Genomic DNA, 27,050 nt, shown 5'->3' with positions numbered 1-27,050 from the left:
AGGAATAATATAAAGAATACTTATTCATCCTTCACCTTGATTTGTCAAGATTTAATGCTGTGTCATATTTACTTCACTTCTTACACGCATACACTTTTTGTTTTGTTTAACATATGCAAGTCGCTCTCACTCCTAAATACTTCAGCCTGAACTCTGAGAGCACAAACCTTCTGCTGTATACCCACAATGCCACCATCACACCAAAGAGACTTAACACTCTTATCTAATGTACAATCTGTATTCAACTTTCCACTTTCTCCCACGTCGTCTATAGCTTTTCCCCTGACCCAGCCTCTTCTAAACTTTTTTTTTTTCACTTTCACAAGACTGACATTTTTTTTTTTTTTTTTGGTCCTTTTTGAGACCGGCCGCACTGCGCTCAGCCAGTGAGCGCCCCGGCCATCCCTATACAGGATCCAAACCCGCGGCGGGAGCACTGCCTCGCTCCCAGCACTGCACTCTCCCGAGTGCGCCACGGGCTTGGCCCAAGACTGACATTTTTTTTTTTTTTTTTGGTCCTTTTTGAGACCGGCCGCACTGCGCTCAGCCAGTGAGCGCCCCGGCCATCCCTATACAGGATCCAAACCCGCGGCGGGAGCACTGCCTCGCTCCCAGCACTGCACTCTCCCGAGTGCGCCACGGGCTTGGCCCAAGACTGACATTTTTTAAGAGGCCAGCTGCCTGCCAATTTGCATTCATCTTTTCTCATTAGGCTTAGGTGAAACATTCTGAGCACAAATCATTCAAAGGTTATGTCTGATCCTTCTCATTTTATGGCAACAGGCAGCACCTCATGTTTGTTTGTTCTGTGACAGTGTGCAGGGGGCTGTCTGTAAGATGTCACCAGAGTAAGGTGCCCACCGTCCCTCTGTAATGTGTCAGTCTCCTGTGGATGCTGCTTTTGGACAGTGAAAAATACTACATTCTCCAAACTGATATCCAATGTTCCTAATACCTACTGATGCTGCTTACCTGAATTAGCTATCACCTTGCTGGCTGCAGGGTGGTGACTTTCTACTTCTGCCCTTACACATGTAGTGGTGACAGCTTCTGCAAAAAAGAGCTTCCCCACCCTATCCCTTGTTTGAGCATCCCTATGGATTCCTGACTTTATTTGTGTTCTATAATCCATTTCATTATTGTTTTTGACGCTCAAACTGTCCCAACGACATGTGTCATCAGTCACTGCTCGCTTTCTTGCTTTCAGGCCCCTTTCTCACTGTTGGGAAACATTTTAATCTGTGTGGCAGCAGGGGCTGCACCTCAGGCAGAATGACAGGCTGCTCTGTCACCTTACACCTGCTCTCTTTTGCTCAGCATTTTCCTAAAGCAGCTTCTAAGGAATCCTGCCACCTCTTCCTATCACAGCACAATCAACAGGTGCAGGCAAGATACAGAGCAAGGAAACCCCAGAGGAATTGGCATCATGAGCACTCTCAGGGCAGTCATTACTTTTGTGCCCTTGGCGAGGCCAAGTAAACCAACTGGAAAGGGAGAGAGCCAAGCTGCTGCCCAGGGCCACCGAGGCTCGGGGCCTTACCTATTGAGGGTGGTCTCTTGGACGACACTTTGAACTGGCTGTTGCTTGACTGCACTGTGGTTGCTGTGCACGACACAGAGGACGTGGCTGAGGAAGTAGCCATGACAACTTTGTTTGCTTCCATAAAAGCATCTTGGAAATTATACAAACATTTCTTTTTTGCAGCGTTTTTTTTCTCCTTACTATCCGAAACTGCAGGTGTTTCACTGCTACATGGAGGAGGGAGGGCTTCAGGTCTTGTTTCTGAGAGTGCTGGCCCTAATATATCACTCCCTGTAGAGAAGAATGGGAAAATTCAGGCTTCTAACAGAAAGAATACTTACCTAAACCCTAAAGGACATGCTGATAACTCAACACTTGATAGTGGGGCTCCTACTGAAGTTAGGATTCCACTGGGATGATGCTAGTCAACTAAATTTTAATTAAGGGGAAAAAATTTACAGAGCACCTACTGTGTGCCAATTCCTGTGGGAGGTGCTTTTCAAAGTTATTCTCAGAATTACTTTCTGAGGTTGGTACTGTATCCCATCGTACAGATGAAGAAACTAAGGCTCAGAGAGGCTAAGCAACTTGCCCAAGGTCACACAGCTAGCAATCCTTTCCAGGCAAAGGTCAGGTGTCAAGTCTAGCTTGCTGTTCTGAGCACATACAGGGGTTGGGTGTGGGGCTACCAGGAGCTCTAGCCACATGAAGACAGAGATGATGTGCAGGTACCAGCCCCTCCTCAGGTGACCCCTTGGCCCTGTGACTGAAGTAAAAGCTGAGCCTCAGCAGCTGAGGACGAAGGATCTTGTTAAAGGGGACAGATCCTATGTAGGGTGAATACAGAAATCAGAGAAAAGGAACACGAGTCACAACATTCAAGTCAACCCTGTCCCCCTGACCCTGTGCACTGCACTGGGCTGAGGCCTGGTCGTCACCACTGCTCAAGAACTGAAGGCCGGATGCTGAGCCTCGGAGACCAGACCTTCAGCAAAGCCAGTGCAGTTCACTGTGCTGACAAGGAACCGTGAGCCAGAGCCTTGCTTCGCTCCACCCATGCAGCAGGATTGAGGGCTGCAGATGCTAAAGGATGGAGCACGGAGACAGGCCCCCGAGGGGCCTCCCACTGGAGACAGAGGTGAGGGGCAGCAGCTGGGCACAGCTGCACCAGGGCTTCCATGGGAGACTACAACAAAGAGGTCAGTCCACTCAGCTCAGATGATTTCAAAACTTTAAGAAGTTTAACAAATTCCTTACCAGAAATTGTATCTGGCAAGAAAGTGCCAGGATTCCAGTTCTTATCATTCATCACTTCTGATCCCCAAAGACTTATAAATTTAGAACTATTCCACTCTGGAGTATTCCCAAAACAGCTCGGATAAATATGGTCTTGAAGAGATGCATTGAATACCTGATGCTTATTTGTGTGATTCTGAACAGGTGCTGGCGGTAAAGCCTACAAAAAAAAATTTTCTAATCACATATCAAAATTAATATTCTGTTTATCTAAGTAGTTAAACTACAAACAGACAAATCATTACTAAACACCTTGTGGGATATGCTCACCCTGAGTTGTGTCGATGGGCGGGGCACATCTCCCAAAGTGCTTACTTGATTTATTCATAAGACTATACATGACAGGTCAAATTTCAACCAGATGGAGATTTTAAAAGCAACTGATGCCTCAAGGAATACATCTGAACAAACTTTTGACAACTCAGTAACTTCTAACATTCCTATCTGGTCATATTTTAAGTGTGGTTCATAGGCAAGATCTGTTCCTATGACTTATTCTCACCTGACATTTTAATGATCATCACTAACAAGTTAACATTGGAATCACTGATGAAAATGGTAAATCCCTCACACTGATCTCCTCCTACATTTGGGCGAAGTTCAGTCTAAGTCTAAAGAACCAGAGGGATTTTATGCTGTGCTCTGAAGCCGTGGGTGCCCTCAAAGGAGCCCCTCACCGGCAAGCCCCCCCGGGCCCTGTGGGGCAGACCCTTCTGAAGGTACCAAGGGAAGGTGGCGAGGGTTTGAGTGGCCAGCTAGCATCACATACTTATGGAGTGACCATCCATTTGGCCGCTCCCTGCACACACCTGGCCATCCTTGGGCCCTCCTCCCCCTCTGCCCACATTCAGGTACCAGGCTGTGTCTGCTGACCGCCTAAGGAGCTCCTGAGGGTGCCCCCTTCTCGCAGCCGCACTCCCGAGATAGCCTCCACACTGGCGCCTGAGCCTCTTTCCAGTCCTCTTCCTCACAGCAGACAGAGTGGTCTCTTTTGAATGCAAATACGAGCGTGTCACTCCCCTGCTTAGAATGCAGCAATGGCTTCTACTGCTCTGAAGATGAAACCCAGTCCTTAACAGGGCCCAGAGGCCCCAGGGAGCTAGGCCCACCTACCTCTGTTCCACCCTGCTCCCCTGGACATGCAGGCCTTCCCTTGGCCTTTGAACCCCCAAGGTCCCTCCTGATCCTGTGCTTTGCTCACACTGTGTACACGATGCAGAACACGCTACTCTCTGCTCACTCCCACTCGTGCTCCAGGCCTCACTTCCTCAGAGAAGCCGCCGCTCCCTCTGCTTCCACCACCCAAGACCAAGGCGAACCTGCTCATTAAACACACCAGAGTCCAGCACGTTCCCACTTAGTACTGACAACAGTTACAATTCAAGACCTACTTGTAGCCTATTGGTTTACTGTCTGCCTTCCCCCAAATTAAATATGCGTCATGAGGGGATGGGACATCTGGATCCTGGTCCTCTGCCCCCACCCCCTGTCAATGATGGGCACACAGTTTTCCCTCTGCAGGATTTATGTACTACTGGAATGAATGAGCACCCAGATACGGGCCTTGCCCTATAGGTTTGGCACTGGGAAGGACACCTGGTAATCACATCCTTTAGGAGGCAGAAATGAGCAGTGAATTCTGTAAACTCAAGCGGGAGGGTTTTGGGAGGATTCTGTTGGCAGAATCCTGAGGGCCTGGCTGGGGCAGAGGAAGTAAGGGGAGAGGGACAGAGCCCAGGGTTGTCCATGTGCATGGACAGCATGCTCTACCTCAACAGGCTGCAGGATGAGTGGGGGCAGAGGTCAAACCAGAAACAACTTTGTACGACTTTGTCCTGAAGGGGCCAGGGAGCCACAGAGGGTGTTAAGCAGCAGACTGAGATGACCTGGTCAGTCGATTACAAAGATCACTCCATGGCAACGGGGCGGATGAACCAGAAGGGGGAAGGATGACACTGAGGCAGGCGGGCAGGGATGAGAAATGAGGCGGTAATGGTAGTGAGGTGGCGAGAAGAGGAGGGACTCTTGAGCTATGAAGACAACAGCTGTGACCAAACATCTAGCTCAGGGATGACCTCTCCTGGCTCCGTCACGAGGTGGTGGTCAGGAGACAGAGCTGGATCTGAACTCTAGTCCCGTTTCTCTGAAGTCTGATGGGTTCAGGTGCCAGCTCTCCCTTCTACTAGCTGTGCGACCTCAGGCAAATCACTCAGTCTTTCTGTGTATCAGTTTTCTCATCTGTAATTTGGAAATACGTACCTCCAGGGGTTGTGGTAAGAATTCAGCACATTGCCTGGCCCAGAGTAAGCATTCGGTGGGTGTAAAGGTAGATTGTTACCATTTTTTAAGACTATAGTCCCTGGACACAAACCAACCAACTGGTCAACCCCTACCAGCTGTGCCCACTCTCCCACCACGCTTCACAGCAGAGGAGAAGGGGGAGGGAGGCTGGAGCAGACACTAAGGATGTGAAAGCAGGAAGCCAAGTCTAGATCAGCCATCCAGGATAAAAGCAAGGGCCTGAACTCGCTGTTGTGGCAGGGCAGCCCCAGGGTCAAAGAGCAAGGGAAACAAGAAAACCATACTTCAGTAGATACCAGTTTCTACAAAGTAGTGGTAAACTAAGAACTGCTTTGCTGAGAAGTAACTGATGAAAAGCAACAATTAAATAGAGGAAGTTTTCTTACTGTGGGGGACTTCTGTTAAGGGGCAGAAATGCCTGATGCTGTAAACCAGCCAGCTTCCTCACACCACACACTCTGGGTTTGAGGAGTGGCCCCACCTCACTAGCCCAACTGGTAAACTCTGAACAGCAGAGCACCGTCAGGGCTTTGAAGCTTAACTTCCCAAGAGGCTCCGGAGACATGTCAGAGTTGCTTGGTTTCATCTCCGGAAAGCCTGGCCGAGATCCTGGACTGTGTCCCCGACATGTATCCAGGGAGCTCCTGCTTACCCTTCACAACCCTGTCCTAGCACCACCTCCTGCGGAACCACCCTGGGCCTGTTCAGTCTTCCCTCCTCACCATCACTCTCCCAGCTTGCATGTGCACCTGCCATTAGGTAAGTCACTGCATTTTGATATTTTATTTTTATGTTTCTGTCTTCTCTTTAGACTCTTCTCCCAGTGGAGAAATCAAGAAGACATCTCTCTGCTTCATTTCTCTTTGACAACAGGGACCAGGATTAAATTATTCGTTTTCTTAGAATGTAGCACAGGGCCTGGCACATACTAGTTGCTCAGTAAACGTTTGCTGAGCACAGTGTAGCTTGATGGAACAAGGGAGTGCCTCTAACAGAACTGCGATTGTGGACACACAAGGTGACGACCCTGCATATACCATTCACACACTTCCTCGGAACCCACCTGCTCAAAAGAGGAGACCCAGTTGTAGAGACCAGAGGCAAAAGGAAGGGGGTCAGTAACAAAAAACCTGGATTTTTTTCAATGCTTTTGCACAAGATGTCTTTTGACCCCAACAGCTTAAAGGTTTCCTTAAGAAAACAATTAGTATCTGCCAACTAGACGATGTCTGAGCCATGCCTTGGTAAAGCACACCAGTGATTGCACCAATGAAGTAAACCTCTCAAAACGTGGATAATGCTATTGAATTAGAATACTGATTTCACTCGTTATATAAATCCATAAAGCTTCAGTTAACAGAAGTTTTGAACTTTGAGACAAAAGAAGTAATTCACAGGAAAGGAAAAGTTTTGCTTTAAATGAAAGCTCTGGCACAGATGCAAAAGCAGAGATGCCTTCACTCAGCATGTACTCCAAGTTTACCCAGGAGTCAGGGATTCAGCCTGTCCTCGATGCCACCCGCAGCCCCCAGACGCCAGGGACATGGGTAAAAAACATGATGGGCCAAGAGAGCAAAAGACTGAGTTATGAAACGCACACTCAAGAGAGATTTCCAGCCCTAAGTATCTAACAAAAACGAATTCCAGTTATTTCTGTTAAGAAAGTTCAGATGAGTGACTATTCCGCATTTCTGCTTAATTGAGGTTTTTCAATATTCCTCCCAGAGATGGTAAAGAGGCAAAAGGACCACCTTTTTTTTGGCCTTGCTAGTTCTCAGGCTGGAAGAACTGAATACTACCTCTAAAATAAAATACAGCTCAGAAATCACAATATGATCCCCAAATTGCAATCTATGTATGTTTTTCTTTTCCACATACCATTTTTCTACTCAAATCCCAACCTGAACTTACACTCGTAACATGTTTTAACTACATTAAACACTTTAGCAGCAGTTGTACTTATTAAGTATCAAAGTCACTAGAAAGGGAAGTGTACAGACACACCCTGGACCTTGGAGTTAACAAGGGACTGAGACCACACGGCCCAGGGCCACGTGGGAGACATGCCCAACTCTCGAAGTCACTAAGCTCCTCATGATGCACTGAACGCACCAAGGGCCAGACCCAGCGATCATTTTTAATATTCCCCATGATCTCAGTGGAGAACTCAAGACATCTCTCTTCTTCATTACTAGGCCCCTTCCCAGCACAGTGATTATTTCATAACACATCTTCTGTGTGGATGAAAAAGACACAGGATTTAAAGTTAAAAGCCATGTGTTCCAGTACAAATTCTGGTCCTGCAGAGTTGTGACCAACCAGTCCCAGGCCATGGCAGCTGAAAACCTGCCTAAGGTGAAAACCTGCTCTGTGAGAAACAGTGAGGTGCAGCCACCGGCTCATCTTTTTTTTTTTTTGTCTTTTTCCGTGTCCGGCAACGGATCGCAACCCTCAGTGTCGCCCCCGTACCGGACTGGGGACCGGCAACGGGATTGCAACCCTCGGTGTTGCTCCCGTGCCTCGCTCAGCCAGTGAGCGGGAACCGGTCTGTATGTGGGATCCGAACCCTCAGGCGGGAGCGCTGCCGCGCTTCCCAAGCGGCGTACTTATCCAGTGCGCCACCGGGCCGGCCCCTGGCTCATCTTTTTAAGGCTGTTCTTTCCCCTTAGGCCTGACCTTGGTCAGGTAAGAGAGGCTACTTAACTCTAGATCTGAGAGAAATGACACCAAATACCTTGGCAACAAATTGCTATTGATACAGGCAAAAGACACAAAGAAATGATAAGACACTAGTAAGAGAAATGACCATCATCACAGTGAAGTGACTGTTTTGGGGGTCACAGGAAGCAGCAGAACTGGAGACTCTCGAGAGGAGCCTAGAGGGTCTCAGATGGGTCTGCACCCTTTGATGTAAAATCCTCTCTCAAGGAAAGCATCTGCTATTTAGGGCCTTGGGGTTCTCACAGAATCAACTGAACAGAACATGACCTCACAATAAAAAAATTATCCGTATAAGAAAACAATACATGTGGCTGATGTCAGCAGAAGCAACAAAAGAACAGCATTAGATCCTCAAGGTGCCACTCACACCCAAAATAACTATGGCAAAATGCTTAGAGAAAAAAAGAAAAATTAATCAAGGAAAAAATATGGAAAGTTGCAAGACGTATTTGAAAAAAAGTAAATTAAAGCTTAGAAATAAGAATTATAGTCAGAATTGAAACTTAAGTGGTATGGTAGGCACCATTAGGGAATCACCTAACTGGAAGACTGATGCAAAAAAAAAGTGCTCAGAGCTTATGACTGAGAACTCTGAAAGAGGGCTTTAGGTATGAAGACAGAACGAAGTCCAAGATCAATCTAATCAGAGGTTCATAGGGAGACAACAGCACATCAGAGGGAACATGGCAGAGGGAGACAAAAACGGGTGAAAGTGATCAAATAGGGAATTTAAAATGATTAATATGCTAATGGCTCTAACGGAAAAAGCAGACAAAATGCAAGAACAAATGGATCATGTGAAGAGAGAGAGATGGAAAGAAACACTAGCAACAATAACACTGTAAGAGAATCGAAGAATGTCTAGGGTGGCTCATCAGTAGACTGACTGGACACAGCCAAGGAGAGAATCAGTGAGCTGCAAAGATATGCCAACAGAAACCTCTCAAACTGAAACACAAAGAGAAACAAGAACTAAAAATCATAAAACAAAGACTAAACAAAAAACCCACCACCACCAAAATGGAACAACACACCCAAGAACCGAGGGACAATTTCAAAAGATGTAACATGTGGTAAGTAGGATGCTAGAAGGAGAGAACAAAGAAATATTTGAAATAATAATGGCTGAAAACGCTTCAAAATTTATGACAGACAACATAGATCCAAGAAGTTCAGAGAACATCAAGTGGAATAAACACCCCAAGAACTATGTGCTGGCATATCATATTCAAACCACAGAAGGACAAAGACAGAAAATCTTGAAAGCAGCTAGGGGTGAAGGGGTGGGGGGCCTACAGAAGAATAAGGAGAAGGATTACAGAGGACAATTCATCAGAAACCATGCAAACAAGGGAAGAGTGGAGTTAGTATATTTAAAGTGTTGAAAGGAAAAAACTACCAACCTAGAATTGTGTATCCAGCGAAATTAGCCTTCAAGAGTGAAGGAGAAATAAAGACTTCCTCAGACAAATACTGAGGGAACTCATCACTGGCAGACCTGCCCTGCAAGAAATGTTGGAAGATATTCCAACAGGAAGAAAATAATACAGGTCAGAAACTTGGAACTACATAAAGAAAGGAAGAGCACTGAAGAAGGAATAAATAAAGGTAAAATAAAATCTCTTATTTTTCTTATTATTAATTGATTTAAAAGATAATGGTTTGTTTAAAGTAATAACAACAATGCACTAGGTGATTAACAAATGGATAAGTGAAAACAATGACAGCAATGTCATGAAGGATGGGAGGCAGGGATTGGGAATAATCGGTTAAAAGCTACTTGTACTACATGTGAAGTTGAATATTGTTATTGGATGTGGGACTTATATTAGTTAAAAATGTGCACTGTGGGGCCAGCTCGGAGGCGCACTGGAGAGTGCGCCGCTTGGGAGCGCGGCGGCGCTCCCGCCGAGGGTTCAGATCCCATGTGGAGACCGGTTCCCGCTCACTGGTTGAGCGCGGTGTGGGCGCAACATCGAGGGTTGCGATCCCGTTACCGGTCAGTAAAAAAGACAAAAAGGAAAAAAAAAATGTGCACTGTGAACTCTAGGGCAACTGCAAAAAAGTCTTTTTAATTAAGTATAATTGATATGCTAACAGAGGAGATAAAACAGAATCATAAAATGCTCAACTGAAAGTGGAGAAGTCATAAAAAGAAGGTTCTAGTAATAAACAGAAAATGGTTACAAACATGGTTGAAAATAAAATAAAAAATTTTATTCCAAATATATAAAAAAATAATTTTAAATGTGAATCATCTAAATACACCAATGAAATGACAGAGATTATCAGAGCATATTAAAAAATAAGGCCCACCTATATATGTCTACAAGAAACCTACTGTCAATATCAAGACCCTGATAAGTTAAAAGTAAAGGCATGGAAACAACCAATGGATCAAAGAAGAAATCACAAGGGAAATTAGAAAACACTTAAAGATAAATAAAAATGAAAACACAACATACCAAAACTTGTAAGACACAGTGAAGGCAAGTGGTAAGGGGGAAATTTATAGCTATAAACACATTAAAAAGAAAGAAAGAACTCAAATCTAACCTAACTTTACAACTTAAGGAATTAGAAAAAGAATAAACTAAACCCAACACTAGCAGGATGAAGGAATAAAGGTTAGAGCAGAGATCAATGAAACAGAACAGAAAAAGAACAGAGAAAAATCCATGAAATCAAAAGATGGTTTTTTGAAAACGTAACAAAACTGACAAGGCTTTAGTGACACACACTAAGAAAAAAAGAAAAAACAGAAAACTCAAATTACTAAAATCAGCTACGAAAGTGGGGATATTACTAACTGATTCCACAGAAATAAAAGGGATTACAAGAAAGTACTATGTACAAATGTGTGCCAACACACTAGATAATGTAGATGAAATGGGAAAGTTCCCGGAAAGACAAAACCTACCAGGGCTAAATTATGCAGAAACAGAAAAATCTGAATAGAGCTATAACTAGTAAGGAGATCAGAAATCAAACACTGCCCAGCAAAGAAAAACCCTGAACCTGATGGCATCACTGGTGAATTCTACTAAACATTTTTTTTTTTTTTTAAAGATGACTGGTAAGGGGATCTTAACCCTTGGCTTGGTGTTGTCAGCACCACGCTCAGCCAGTGAGTGAACCGGCCATCCATACATGGGATCCGAACCCGGGGCCTTGGTGTTATCAGCACCGCACTCTCCCGAGTGAGCCACGGGCCGGCCCTCTACCAAACATTTAAAGAAGAACTAACACCAATCCTTCTTAAACTTCTCCAAAAATCTGAAGAGAAGGGAACACTTCTAACTCATTTTGAGACCAGTATTAGCCTGTTATCAAGGCCAAAGACACTACAAGAAAACTACAGACTAATTCCTTATGAACACTGATGGAAAAATCATCAGCAAATACTAGCAAATTGAATTTAGCAGCATATTGAAAGTAGTATACACCATGACCAAGTGGAATTCACTTCTGGAATGCAAGGATAGTTCAACATATGAAAATCAATCAAGGTAATACACCTCATTAACAGAATGAAGGGGGAAAAAAAACACATGATCATCCCAATTGATGCAGAAAAAGCATTTGATAAAATTCAACACCCTTTCATGACAAAAACACTTTGCAAACTAGGAATAAAAGGGAACTGCTTCAATGTAATAAAAGCCCTACATGAAAACCCACAGCAAACATTATACTAAAAAACTGAAAAGCTTTTCTTCAAATATCAGGAACAAGGCAAGGATACCTGCTTTCACCACTTCTATTCAACATAATATGTTCTAGCCAGAGCAAATAGGGGGGAAAAAAAAAAGAAACAAAAGAAACAAAAAGCATCAACATTGGAAAATGATCTCTTTTCACAGATGATATAATTTTATATGTAGAAAATCCTAAAGATTCCACAAAAATACTGTTATTGTTTAGCCAAGTAGCAAGATACAAAGTTAACACTCAAAAGCCAGTTGCATTTCTATACACCAAAAATGAACAACCCAAAAAGGAAATTACAAAAACAATTCCATTTGCAATAGCATAAAAAGAATAAAATACTTAGGAATTAACTTAATCAAAGAAATGAAAGATATGTAAAATGAAAACTACAAAACACTGCTGACAGAAATTAAAGACAACATAAACAAATGGAAATATATACTGTGTTTATGGACTGGAATACTTAATATTGTTAAAATGTCCATACTACCCAAAGCAATCTACAGATTCACTGCAATTCCTATCAAAATCCCAATAATGTTTTCTGCAGAAACAGAAAAACCCCTCCTAAAATTTATATGGAAACTCAAAGGACTCTGAACGGCCAAAACAATCTTGAAAAAGACAACGAAGCTGGAGGATTTATATTCCTGACTACATAACATACTACACAGCTAAAGTAATCAAAATGGTATGGTACTGGCATAAAGACAGACATATAGGCCAATGGAACAGAATAGAAAGCCCAGCAAAAAACCCTCACATATATGGTTAAATAATTTTTGACAAAGGTGCCAAAACCATCCAATGGGGAGAGGGCAGTCATTTTAAGAAATGGTGCTGGGAAAACTGGATATCTGCATACAAAAGTATGAATTTGGAGCCTTACTTATACCATATACAAAAATTAATTCAAAATGGATCAAAAACCTAAACACAACACCTAAAACAATAAAATTCTTAGAAGAAAACATAGGGAAAAAGCTTCACAACATTGGATTTGGCAGTGATTTCTTGGATATAACACCAAAGGCACAGATAACAAAATAAAAAATAAACAAATTTAAAATGTTGTACATCAAAAGACACTATCAACCAAATTAAAAAGGCAACACAGACGGGCCAGCCCGGTGGCGCACTGGAGAGTGCGCCGCTTTGGAGCGCGGTGGCGCTCCCGCAGAGGGTTCGGATCCCATGTGGAGACCAGTTCCCGCTCACTGGCTGAGTGCGGTGCGGGCGCAACACCGAGGGTTGCGATCCCGTTGCCGGTCAGTAAAATAGACAAAAAGGAAAAAAAAAAAAAAGGCAACACAGAGAATGGGAGAAAATATTTGCAAATCATATATCTGATAAAGAATCGATATTCAGAATATATAGAAAATTCCTAAAACACAACAAAAAAAACCAAACAACCCAATTCAAAAATGGGCAAAGGAATTGAATAGACATTCTCCAAAGAAGATATGCAAATAGGCCAATAAGCACATGAAAACATGCTGAACATCACTAATCATTAGGAAAAAGCAAATCAAAACTGTACCGAGATACTACCTCACACTATTAGGATGCCTACTCTCAAAAAAACAGAAAACAAGTTTTGGCAAGAATGTGGCAAAACTGGAACCCTTGTGCAGTGTTGGTGGGAATGCAAAACGGTGCAGCTGCTGTGAAAAACAGTGTGGTAGTTCCTCAAAAAGTTAAAAATAGAATTACCATACGATCCCGCAACTCCACTTCTGGGTATATACCAAAAGAACTGAAAGCATACTGTTCACAACAGCAAACCAAGTTTTCACTGATGGATGAATAGATAAGCAAAATGTGGTCCATCCATACAGTGAACTATAATATTCAGCTGTAGAAAGGAAATTCTGCAATATGCTACAGCATAGATAAACTTTGAGGACATTATACTAAGTGAAATAAGCCAGTCACAAAAAGACAAATACTGTATGATTCCACTTATATAAGGTACTCAGAGTAGTCAAATGATAGAGGCAGAAAGTAGAATGGTGGTTGCCAGGGACTAGGTCATGGGGAAGTAGGGAATTATTGTTTAATGAGTAAAAAGTTTCAGTTTTACAGGACAAAAATAGTTAACAGAGATGGATAGTGGTGAGGAGTGCATGACATTATGAATGTATTTAATACCACTGAACTGTACACTTAAAAATGGTTAAGATGGTAAATTTTGTTGTGTATTTTATCACAATAAAAAGTGTTTTTTTAAAAAAAGTAAATGTATGGACAAAGATATACCATAACATTAATCAAAAGAAAGCTGGAGGAGCTATATTAACTTCGGACAGAGCAGACTTCAGAGCAAGGAAAGTTACCAAAGATGAAGGTGGCCATTACATAATGAGGAAAGGTCAATTCTCCAAGAAGACATAACAATCCTTAATGTGTAAGCCCCTAACGACAGAGTGTAAAATTATGTGAGGCAAAAACTGACAGAACTACAAGGAGAAGGAGAGGAATCCATGATCACAGGTGGAATCTTCAATACTGCTCTACCAGAAACAGACAGAGCAGGCAGAAGATCAGTAAGAATGTGAGAGCTCAACAGCACCCTCAACCAAATGGACATAATGGACATCTACAGATGACACTTCACCTGACAGCAGAACACACATTCTTCTCAAGCTCACATCGAATATTCACCAAGATAAACCACATTCTGGGCCATAAAACACACTGTAATAAATTCAAAAGAATAGAAATCATACTATGTAAGCTCTTAGACCACAATAGAATTAAAGTAGAAATCAACAAAGATAATTGGGAAATCCCAAATATTTGGAAATTAAATTCCCTTTCCTGTATAGTTTTAATTTTTTCCCTAGTATTTCATTACTGTATTTATCTCTGCAACTACTTTGAACTTTTAAACAATATCTTAACATATAAATTGAATTTAACATTGATATGAAAACATTTGAAAATAGAAATTAGCCTTCAGGTTTTTTTAATTTCAAGAAAATAAATTTTTCATAATACTCATCCTAAACATTTTAGGTGCTAAATATTTTAGGTGCTAAATATTTATACACAGGGTCCAAAGTATGAATTAAAAGAAGAATTACAACTGTAATGACATAAAGTCTTAAAGGCAACAACTGTGATTTCACCACAGAAGGTCCTAAAGGCCCTACTAATGCACACCAATGCAGAAATGGACACAGCCACAAGGCAAGTAGAAAGTCTCAGCTGGCAGGCCTTCCTCCACACATAGCACCCTCTTTTGTCTGGAACAGTGCACTAAACAATCCTTTTGACCTCTCCAAGAAACCTACTCTGATGTAACTGAAGACAAATTTGTGCCATTCTAATATAGCTTGTTTGTTCTCTGGAGGGTGCTTCTGCCAACTCCCACAGGGTTGCCAGTGCATTATGCATTAAAGGTACAGGTGGATCCACACCATTCAACAAGTCAAACTAACTCAAATAACATCAACTAATTTTGTAAGATCCAGTAAGTGACAATGCAAGCTTTTCAGAGACACAGACATTTTCATAAAAGTATTTTGCCAATTGCATCTTATTTCTGCAAATAAAAATGGCCTCTAAGTAATGTATTTTAAGTGAGTCGGTGAATAGTCTTGACATTAATATCAAAGTGGTCAGAATAAGGCTTAACTATAAATTCCTAAGTTTCTACATGACCTCTACTACGTATGGCTTGACCTCTATACTTGCCTTTCTACCCATGGATCTTTCATATCAATCTATGGGATTAAAGTTTAACAGGTGTCAAAGGAACAGATATTATACACAAATGATGCTCCTAAAGGATTTTTTTTTCTCCTCTTTCTACCCTTATACAGACTACCTATAACTTCCTGAGAAAAGGCCAAATGTCAGGGAGAAGAACTATATATATATATATGTATATATATATATTTTTGGTCTTTTTTCCGTGTCCGGCAACGGATCGCAACCCTCAGTGCTGCCCCTGCACTGGACCGGGGACCGGCAACGGGATTGCAACCCTCGGCGCTGCTCCCGCGCCTCACTCAGCCAGTGAGCGGGAACCGGTCTGTATGTGGGATCCGAACCCTCGGGCGGGAGCGCCGCCGCGCTTCCCAAGTGGCGCACTTATCCAGTGCGCCACCGGGCCGGCCCCAAGAACTATATTTTTAACTACAGTGTTCTAATAGGTTCTGGGAATAAAAAAATCAATTTCACTACTTTACCTTGAATATTTGAAGGAACTAATTCCTGAACAGCTTCCATCAGCAAAAATACATGACACAACACTCCATAATATTTTCTCAGGACTAGGAAACAGATCTCTACTCAGGTAAGAACAGGGAGTGGACAACTTTTTAACTTTACATATTCACCCATAGGAAAACAGGCTACAAACCAGGAAGACCGTGAAAACAGCCTGGCTTTGACAATATATATGAAAAATGCTATTGAAAAGCATTCTATTAAAAAGACATCATTAAATGTTCAAATTGAGCAATATTCAATCTAACAAAATTTAAGCATGAATTTGGGTAGTTGCTGAGTACTTATTGTAATAAACTTATACTCTACTCTAAACCTGTGGTTATTAATCTCCTATGTTATAACACTCTCCAGCAAACACAGAAGTCTCATTTACAGGCTACCGATACACACCCCACCTCACAGTGACCCCCAGGGGAGAAAACATGCACATAGTCTGGGAAAAATCCCTTCCATGTCATGTTTTCCCTTTCTTTTCCAGTTGAGATCAATGTTTTAAATAAGAAATTAGCAGAGTTTGGGGAAAATTCCATTTTTTTTTTTTTTTCCTGACTGGTAAGGGGATCACAACCCTTGGCACAGTGTTGTCTGCGCCACACTCAGCCAGTGAGCGCACCAGCCATCCCTATACAGGATCCAAACCCACAGCCTCGGTGCTACCAGCGCCACACTCCCTAGAGTGAGCCACGGGGCTGGCCCGAAAATTCCATTTTTGATTAATTAGAGCTAACCTTGAACCAGAATAACTGGTACAAAGAAAAATTTAAAAATCAGAATTATGGTGAGTCAACAGAGGTAAGTTCAAAATAGTTGAAACCAACCTATAAATTCCACTGCAAAATCTAAGATACTAAATATATGCACCAGGTGCTATGAAAATAAATACATAAAAATCAACCATTTTCTAGATCCTCACTCCATTTCCTGAATGGGCTCCTAGCATACCTGGTTTCGGAGGCCCCTCCTGTCTGTACTCCAGCTACCTCTCCTTAACTTGTACGGCAATACGATTTTCTATGGAATTATATTTAGGGTTCCCTCCTTTAGCCTTGTGTATTTCTGTAAGGCCTCAGTTATCATGCTAAGGAAGTATAATCATTTTAGACCCTGTACAGCCCAGTCAATGTTAGAGGACTCACGTTATATTCAAATTATTTTACCCATCTCATTAACAAAAAGAGCCAGGTCCTGGAAGGCCATGAGTAGATAAATGGACTCATGTGGAAGTCTCCCTGACTTTAACTGGTCAGCAACATCATCTGAAAACTTCTTTACATTCTAGTTAATTCTAAATGAATAAACCATGACCATCATGATTGTTGTTTTTTTTTAAAAGATGACCGGTAAGGGGATCTCAACCCTTGGCTTGGTGTTGTCAGCACCAGGCTCAGCCAGTGAGCAAACCGGCCATCCCTATATAGGATCCGAACCCGTGGCCTTGGTGTTATCAGCACCGCACTCTACCGAGTGAGCCACGGGCCGGCCTATCATGATTGTTTTTAATGATTGTTTTCACAACTGTAAAGGTTTAAAATAAGCACTAAGGAGATTATGGTAAAAGGAAACATTTGCAGACCTTCCTATCAAGAGTAAATGCTATCCCATGCAAGTTGCCAATTTATAGATTTAAGTATGTACTCCTGTAAGATCTTAGTTGTGAGTGAGCTTTCAGGCCCTCCTGCCCCGACTTACCTTACTGTGTGTAAAGGGGGGCGCTGTGTACAAGGTGGGGTGGATGAGAGGGCGAGGCAGGTGCGGGACAGTGTGCAAAGGCACATGTCCATGGATGTGGGGGTAGAGGTGCAGCGCGGGGTGGGTGGGCTTCTCTGGATTCATGAACTGATGGCCAGGAGGAAGGGCTGCAGCTGTCATTGCTGATGCTGTCAGTCCAGAAGCTTCTTGTTTACAAACATGACATTCACAAGTGTTTGGAGCTTGTTCAGCCTAAAAGGAAAGGTAAACAAAAAGGACCTGAGTATTTAGTGAAACAAAGAATGGTATGAATTAAATTAAAGTCAGTCACATTCTGCTGAGCAGTTACAAGCAAACACAGAGGAAACAAGGCTCGTCCTGACACTGAGTTGACCAGGGTCCTCCTTGCAAGGGAAAGGGAGGACCCAGGAGACTGGGACCGAGAAGCCTGCAAAGAGAAATGCACCTCACTCCCCACGTGGGTGTCTGGTGAGGTGGCAGCCACTGGATCTGCATCCAATAACTGACTGAGCAGGGACAAGGGAACTGGTAAAGATGCTTGAGTGTAGAGAGGGAGCTGGAACCATGGAAGACACGACAATCAGAGGCAGTGCTCCGCTGGGTCATACTGCTTAGTAAATAGTTATACAGAGATTCTTCAACATGAGCAGAGATGGGACTTCCAGCAAATGTAAAACTAGACACAACTGTCAAAGGCAACCATTTTGAGGCTCTAGAAATCAGCCAAAAGAAAACACTGAGAATCCTTTCTTCATGCAGATGGCTAGACTTCAGGGAAGGACAGCAAGGAGTCTGGTCTTCTTGCCTGGGACTCTTCCCGCTCCACCCCCACCCGCACCCCCAGGTCAATGAGCCACAAGGAATTCTGTCAGAGCAGGGATGTGATGAAAATTAGCCCTGCTGCCAAAAAGGGCAGCAGCTCCACATCAGACAGAGGGTGAAGCAATAAAAGTAGTCAACTCAGTAGGGAGCTAATAAGGAAGCTCTGTTAGTTTGAGGCTGAGGTTCTGGTTGGGGTGAGTGGCAGACAAACGGAAACCTAACAGGGAGACCTTGGAAATGAGAGAGCCATGGAAGGGCTCTTTAAGCTGTCCATAACTAACAGGCTGACCAGGAGACCATGGTGCTTGCACAGCAGAGACCTCAGAGCCCAGAGGAAGGGACTGCCAAAGCTAACTTGAGAACTGGCTGAGCATTTAGTGTGTTCACCAATCTACACTCAGATGCATCAGCACAGAGCAGAGCCTGTGTGGGTTCAAGGAACATGGGCAACCTTTGTCCAAATCATTAGCTGACTCAATAAGCCAGGCAGACAAAGGGGAGACCTCTAGAAGCCAAGCTAAAAAACGTGGCCACAGACTTCAGAGGCCACATAGGGTAGGAATTCAGATTCTGCAGAAAGTTCAGGAAAGTAACAAAAACCAAACAAACAAACCACCACTACCACCACAACAAACAATCATCAGAGGGGAAAACCAGAAGGCAAAGTTACGACATTACTTAAAACGTCATTTTCAATAAAATATTATGAGCCATGCAAAGAAAAAAAAAAGTGTGACCAACATGCAGGAAAAGAACAGTTAGTCAGTAGAAACTGGTCCTGAGTGGGCCCAGACACTGGATTAGCACATGAAGATGTCCAGGAAGCTATGATAACATGTTCAGAGCATTAAAGAAAAATATGAAATGCAGCACACAGGAAATTATAATAACAAAAGAGAAAGTAAAAAATGAATGAAATATGAGGGTACCTGAAGAAGTTTATGGGAAAATGGAATTAAAAGATAATGTGAATCTTTCCACGAACTTTTTGAAGTACTCTTGTATAATAAATTCTAGAGGTGAAAAGTACAATAACTAAAAAATGAAAATTAGGGCCGAGCCCGTGGCGCACTTGGGAGAGTGTGGCGCTGGGAGCGCAGCAGCGCTCCCGCTGTGGGTTTGGATCCTATATAGGGATGGCCGGTGCGCTCACAGCGCTCACTGGCTGAGCGCGGTGGGGCCAGTCTCAAAAAGGACAAAAAATAAATAAATAAATGAATGAATGAATGAATAAATAAATAAATAAAAAATGAAAATTACACTAAAGGGGCTGAAAAGCAGATTTAAGATGGCAGAAAAAGAATCTGTGAACTTGAAAACAGAGAAATAGAAATTAGACACCTGAAGAACACAGAGGAAAAGAGATTAAAGAAAACCACACAGGTGCTCAGAGACCTGTGCAAGGGCATTATGCGAACTACCATATACGTAATGAAGTCCCAGAGGAGAGGAGAGAGAGAAAGGGGAAGAATATAGAAAGAAAGAATGGCTGACACTTCCACCTCCCAAATTTGATGAAAAATACTAATCTACAGATCCAGGAAGCTCAATGAACCCTAAAGTAAATAAAAACAAAAAGACACTGAGAAGTGCAGAAGTGTGGGCACATAATGACTCCACCCAAGGCTTCCAGCAGCGCAAGGCCATGTCCCTAGGATGACCCAGCTCCCACCAAAATGCCTGCCTGGGAAAGTGAAAGGCTGCCAGGAGAACTGACTATGCCTTCCAGCCGACACCATCCTGGTATGGGATTGTGATAGTTGGGGGCTGTGAGTATGTGGGGACAGGGGGTTTGGTTATCTCTGTACCTTCCACTCAACTTTGCTGTAAACCTCAAACTGCTCTAAAAAATAAACTACTTTTTAAAAAACAATGAAGGCAAAATAAAGACATTTACACATAAAGACTGAGAGAATTCACTGCTAGCAAACTGGTCTTATAAGAAATAGTAAAGGATGTCCTCTAGCAGAAAGGAAATAAATGGTAACTCAAGTCCAGAGAGAAAAATGAAGAACAGCAGAAATGGCAAGCAAGCCAGCGAGCAGAAAACATTGTACGAACACATTTTCTCTTTCCTTTGCTTTTAATTTCTCTAAAAATTATAAAATTGTATAACAATTACAACATGTTATTGGGTTTATTAGATAAACAAATGTAATAAATATATAAGACAATAGTAAAAAGGAAGAAAGAAAGGGAGCTATATTGGAGAAATGTTTGCATATTTTACTGGAATTAAGTCGGTATTATCCTGGAGTAGATTGTGACAATTTAAATGCATCTTGTAATCCTTGGAGAAGCCACTAAGAAAATAACTAAAAAAAAATAATAATTAAAGAATCAACAGCAGAATTAAAATGGTACACTAAAAATTTTGTTTAATACCAAGAAAAGCAAAGACTGATGAACAGGATAAAAATGCACGGCTCAACTAAAAGTTTCAAAGACAAGTTTTAGATTCAAAGACACACGAGGATGAAAGTAAAAGGATGAAAAAAACATAATATGCATACGGCAGCCCAAGAAGCTTGATGGCTATACTAACATCAGACAAAACGGCCTTTAAAGTAAGAAATACTAGGAGAGAAACATGTCATAATGACAAAACGGTCAATATATCAGAGAGCTATAAACAAAAATACATGTATACACATTCAACGACACCCCCAAAAGCATGAATCAAAAACTGGCAGAATTGAAAGTACAACCAAATAATCCAACAGTTATACCTGAAGACTTCAATAGGCCTCTCTCAGTATTAACAGAACAACTAGATAGAAAATGAGTAAGGATATACATTATGGTGTAAATATTTGTGTCCTTCCAAAATTCATATATTGAAACCCTAACTCCAAGGTGATGGTATTATGAGGTGTGATGAATTTCTGTTGTTTATAAGCCACCCAGGCTCTGGTAGTTTTGTTAGAGCAGCCTGAATGGACTGAGAAAATACAGAACAATTCCATCAATCAACTTGACCAGACTTGCACTTACAGAACACTCCACACAACAAGATCAGAATATATATTATTTTCAAGTACACATGGAACATTATCTGGATAGACCATATTAGTTAAACCATAAAACAAATCTCAATACATTTGGAAGCTCTAAAATCAGTAATGTAAGCTTTTGTTTCAACAAGCTAGAAAAAGAGCAAACCAAACCCAAAGAACATAGAAAGAAATAGTGAAGATCAGAATGGAAATCAATGAAATAGAAAAGAGAAAAACAGAAAAAAATTAACAAAACCAAAAACTGATTATGTGTAAGACCAACAAAGTTGACAGACCTTTAGCCTGAGTTAGAAGACAAAATTACCAAAAGCAGGAATTAATATCACTACAGACCCTACGGAATTAAAAGGATTATAAGAAAATATAATAACTTTATGTCAACAAATTAGACAACTTAAGCGAAATGGGTAAACTCCTAGAAAGACACAAATTATTAAAAATGACTTAATAAGGGCCGGCCTGTAGCTCACTCGGTAGAGTGCGGTGCTGATAGCACCAAGGCCGCGGGTTCGGATCCTATATAGGGATGGCTGGTTGGCTCACTGGCTGAGCGTGGTGCTGACAGCACCAAGCCAAGGGTTGAGATCCCCTTACCGGTCATCTTTAAAAAAAAAAAAAAGACTTAATAAGAAACAGGAAATCTGTATAGACCTATTACAAGTAAACAAAATTTGAATTAGTAATTACAAACCTTTCCACACACAAAAGACCAGGCCCACAGGACTTTGCTGTTGAATTCTATCAAATATTTAAGAAATCTCAATCTTAGACAAACTCCTTCAGAAAATATAGGTGAAAGAAACACCTCCCAACTCATTCTATGAAACCAGTATTACCCTGATACCAAAGACAGAAAAAGACAAAGATAGAAAACTATTGACCAATAATAGACCAATATCTTTTATTAACATAGATGCAAAAATCCTAAAAAAATATTAGCAAACCAATCCAGTAACATATGAGAAAGATTATACACCATCACCAAGTAGGATTTATTCTAGGAGCACAAGATTGATTTAATACCCTGACAGCAACTGATGAGATATAGATATACTACAGTAACAGAATAAAGGACAAAAATCACAGGATCATCTCAAGAGATGCAGAAAAGACATCTGAAAATCCAATACACATAAAATTCAAGTCATGACAAAACACTCGAGAAATTAAGAGTAGAACAGAATTCTCTCAACCCAAAAGAGGGCAACTATGAGAAACCTACAGCTAGTTTCATACTTACTGGTCAGAGATTAAATGCTTTCTCCTAAGACTGGGGAAAAAGGCAAAGATGTCTGCCTGCACTTCTACTTGGTGACGTACTGAAGACTTGAGCTAGCTCAATAAGGCAAGAGTAAAAAATTAAAAACATCCAGAGAGGAAAAGAAGTAAAACTGTCATTACTCACAGATAACATGATCTTGTATGTAGAAAATACAAAGGAATCTACCAAAAAACTGCCAAAAAACCCACTAACACTACTAGAATTACTAAATGAATTTAGCAAAGCAACAGAACATGAGATTGTATATATGAATCAACTGTATTTCTATATCTTACCAACAATCAATTCAAAATCAAAATTAGAAAATATCATTTACTACAGATTCAAAAAACCCACGTCTAATACTTACGAATAAATTTAAAAAATATATTCAAGACCCACAGACTTGAAATTTGTAAAAATTGCTAAGAGATATTAAAGTTGATTTAAATAAATAGAAAAATACAGTATATTGATAGACTGAATTAGTTTTGTTAATACTGTATTCTCCCCAAATTGATCTATATTGCCCCATAAATAAAATACCATGCCCACAGGATTTCACTGGTGAATTCTAAGAAATACTCAAAAATTCAAAGCAATCCCTATCAAAATCTAAGCAGGCTTTTTTGTAGAAGTTGACAAATTGATCCTAAAACTTACATGAGAATACAAAGGACTTTGAACAGTCTAAAAAATTTTGAAAAAAGACCCACCAAGCTGGAGGACAGACCCTGCCTGACTTTCAAACTCAGCAAAAAGCAACAAGCAAATCCATTCTGAGGACAAGGACAGACACAGAGATCACAAGCACAGAATGAAGAGTCTAGACATAAACTCTTATATTCACAGTCCAATGATTTTCAACAAATGGCCAAGGCAATCAACAGGAGAAAGGACAGTCTTTGTGACTAATGGTACTATGACACCTGTACATCCACATATGTGGAAAAATGAATTTAGATCTAACCTCATACCATAAGCAAATACTAAGTCAAACGAACCACCAAACAGAAGTAAGAGCTAAAATCATAAACCTTCTAGAAGAAGACAATTTTGTCTTAGGCAAAGAATTCTTGGATAAGACATCAAAAGCCATACTACATAAAAGAAAAACTTGATAAATTCGAATGCACCAAACTAAAATCTTCTGCTTTACAAAAGACACCTTTAGAAAACTAATAAACAGGTCACAGACCATGAGAAAATACTGCAAACCATGTATTTGATAAAGGACTTGTATCCAATATATAAAGGACTTTTCTAACTCTAGAGGAGTGAAAATTGAAACCACAGGGGTTACCATTTTTAATCTATCCAATACTGTGATGCCACTCTCTTCTGCGGTCTAGGGAAGACCACCAAGGCATCACCCAGCACCACTCACAGAAGCTCTGACCAGTAGTCTCACGGTTGGTGATCAATTCTGGGAATCTATCTGCTTATGTACAAAATGTCAGAGGTATAAGGTCACTCGATAAATAGTTTATAACAGTCCATGAAGAAGGGGAAACAACACAAATGTCCATCAACAGGGGACTAAACAAAACAAAACACTACAGTATGTCCCCACGGTGGAAGACAGTGAGGCTGGCAGAGGAGAACGAAGAAGTGTGTTCTGGACTGAGGGATAGTCTGTCAGGATACACAGTTAAGTGAAAAAGCAAGGTGCAGAACAGTGTATGCATCAGTAGACAGCCTTTCTCACAAGAAAGGAAAAGAATAATATTTGTATTTGCATACAATAAGTAAATAAAACTTGTCACCTACTGGGGACTCTGCACTGGGGCTGCATAGGTGCTGGACAGGGTAGACAAGGAAGGAGGCCGCAGCAAGACTCTTGATGTGTACACCTTTTAATATCACCTTTACTGTTTGAACCATGTATTTACACTACTTATTAAAATGAATTAATTACCCAAGCACCTGACTTTCACTTGTTAACCCTTTTTTTTTTAAAAAAAAGAAAAAATGACTGGTAAGGGCATGTTAACCCTTGACTTGGTGTTGTCAGCACCACGCTCTTCCAAGTGAGCCACGGGCCATCCCTATATAGGGATCCAAACCCATGGCCTTGGTGTTATCAGCACCACACTCTCCCAGGTGAGCCACGGGCTGGCCCTACTTGCTCACCCTTCAATTTAAAAACTGCTTATTGGGCATCTATCATAAAACTCCAAGTCTCTAAGAAAAACTAAGTCTGATAAGGTACCCTCAACTTTGGTTAACAGAAAAACAGATATCGAACAGATAAAGAAGAAACAAACCTTTTCTGAAATTTTAACATTCACTATTTTATTTCAAAAAACCTTCTCCTTACTTTTGTTTTGTTTTGGTGGCTGGCCGGTACGGAACGGGGAACTGAACCCTTGACCTTGGTATTAGAAGGTCACATTCTAACCAACTGAGCAAATGGACCAGACCCTTCCTCTTCTTACTTCTATACAGACAAAAACTTCATAACTCCTAAATATAAGGGGCTACTGCAGGATATTGCAAAATCAAGACTGATGATCACAGATCCCAGCAAGAGAAACAAGAAGAAAATGGGGCTGTTTATTTTTTTTCTCTAGTTCTAATCTTCAGAAATTACTTTAAATAAAATAATCTTGCATTTAATAGTGCTCATGTTTAGAAAAACATACAGAGAAAAAGAGCCCTTTGGGCCGGCCTGTGGCTCACTTGGGAGAGTGCGGTGCTGACAACACCAATTCAAGGGTCGGGATCCCCTTGCCGGTCATCTTTAAAAAAAAAAAAAAGGAGCCCTTTGGCAAAACAGAAAATTCCACCTGCTGAGCTGGATACGACGGCGGTGGACTGTCCACTTTACTTTCTTCTTTCCTGGGGCTCCTGTTTCCTAGAGCTCCATCTTCCTGCGGGGCTCCCGGCAGCTCCCCACTGCTCTCTCCGTCAGCTTCTTCATCATCAGCTTCTGAAGAACTACTATTGGTACTGCTTTCCTGAGGGGACTTTAAAGACAGCCTTTTGTAATTTACAATTTTCAAAAAAAGAAGAATATAAAAAATTGTTAGACCACCATTTTATGCCGTTTACTGTGCCTACGAAGGAACTGCAGCCATACCTCGTCCTTCAGGGCCATGTTCTCCCCAGCACCATGCAGTTCGCTGTGGACTCCATTCATGTTGGCCACCGCCTCGGTATCACCGTAGCTACTCAGTGGATAAATATCAGCAAACTTAGCTGACAGCGGTGCCACGTCTTCGTCATCGCTGCAACTGAGACAAGCAGAGACAGTCACCATGAGGCCGCTCAGCAGGGAGGACAGTGAGGGAAACACCCGCTAAGCTTGGACATTTCCTCCACAGATCACTGTTTTCGTTTACAAAGAGGATTATGTTAAATAGCACTCATAATACCTAACATTTCTTAGTAACCTGAGTGTTAGAAAAAATGTCTGGAAGATCAACATTCGTGCTATCTGGAAGAATGGAAAAAAGAAAAACTCCAAAACTAGAAATATTAAGAAAATCACAAAATTTAATCACATTAATCGATATTACATTTCCATTTGACCTGAAATGCCCTGCTGTAGAACTTTCTGCTACTCCCCCAAAGAGACAATTTTTGATGAAAATTAAAGGGGTACAGAGAGCAACCTTAGGTCCTTAGTGTTTGCTTTTATAATGACCAAAACTTCAGAAATACCCAGTTGAGGGCCGGCCTGGTGGTGCACTGCTACAGTGCGCCGCTTGGGAAGCGTGGCGGCGCTCCCGCCGAGGGTTTGGATCCCACATACAGACCGGCCGCTCACTGGCTGAGCGAGGAGCGGGGGCAACGCCAAGGGTTGCGATCCCGTGGCCGGTCCCGGTCCGGTATGGGCGCAACACTGAGGGTTGCGATCCGTTGCCGGTCACGAAAAAAGACAAAAAGACAAAAAAAAGAAATACCCAGTTGAAACTTATGTAACACTTATGTAACAAAATACTAAATTTTGTGTTTTTGTTTTTGGGGGCCGGCCAGTCTGGGGATCTGAACCCTTGACCTTGGTGCTGTAGTCTAACCAACTGAGCTAATTGGCAAGCCCTAAATTTTTTTTTTTTTACTACAAGGCCAGCTCTGGTAAAGTCAGTCATGATCTTAACCAAACATCAGCTTTAGCAAGATACCTAAGCAATGGGCAAATGGAATATTTACTATTTCAAGACTTCAGCCTACCAGGCCACTTAAAATGTATTATTTTCTGGTGCACACAAAGAGCTGGTGGAGAGTTCACAGTTCAGCACAAATGGTTTAAGACATGACAGCATACAGATACCCTGGGGTCCACAAAAAAATACCATCAAGTCCGTCTTCAGCTTTGGCATACAATGACCTCCAGAAGGTAAAAATCCTTAGAACTGGTGATCTTACGTCTTCTTTAGGAAGGATCCAGGATTACCAAAATGAGGTGTTGTTTCTACAATGTATTACAATCAGGAGCTCACCAAAG

At 41.6% G+C, this 27,050-nt stretch overlaps 1 protein-coding gene across 3 annotated transcripts in view; it reads right to left on the bottom strand.

Annotated features, from left to right (window-relative positions):
- The window catches only part of FAM193A (family with sequence similarity 193, member A), a 111,229-nt gene that overhangs the window by 30,448 nt on the left and 53,731 nt on the right, over nucleotides 1-27,050 (bottom strand). For all 3 annotated transcript variants that reach the window (XM_008567810.1, XM_008567808.1, XM_008567809.1), the window contains exons 10-14: nucleotides 25,683-25,836; nucleotides 25,390-25,569; nucleotides 17,480-17,731; nucleotides 2,780-2,978; nucleotides 1,541-1,813 (exon numbers count right to left, since the gene is read on the bottom strand). In XM_008567810.1, the coding sequence (XP_008566032.1) occupies nucleotides 1,541-1,813; nucleotides 2,780-2,978; nucleotides 17,480-17,731; nucleotides 25,390-25,569; nucleotides 25,683-25,836 (1,058 nt within the window). The remainder of the gene's footprint in view (nucleotides 1-1,540; nucleotides 1,814-2,779; nucleotides 2,979-17,479; nucleotides 17,732-25,389; nucleotides 25,570-25,682; nucleotides 25,837-27,050) is intronic.

This window comes from Galeopterus variegatus, unplaced genomic scaffold, assembly GCF_000696425.1.
Source record: "Galeopterus variegatus unplaced genomic scaffold, G_variegatus-3.0.2 Scaffold347, whole genome shotgun sequence".
Classification (NCBI taxonomy): Eukaryota; Metazoa; Chordata; class Mammalia; order Dermoptera; family Cynocephalidae; genus Galeopterus; species Galeopterus variegatus.
Note: the sequence above shows the minus strand (reverse complement) of the source record. Positions and strands in the feature narration are given on the sequence as shown.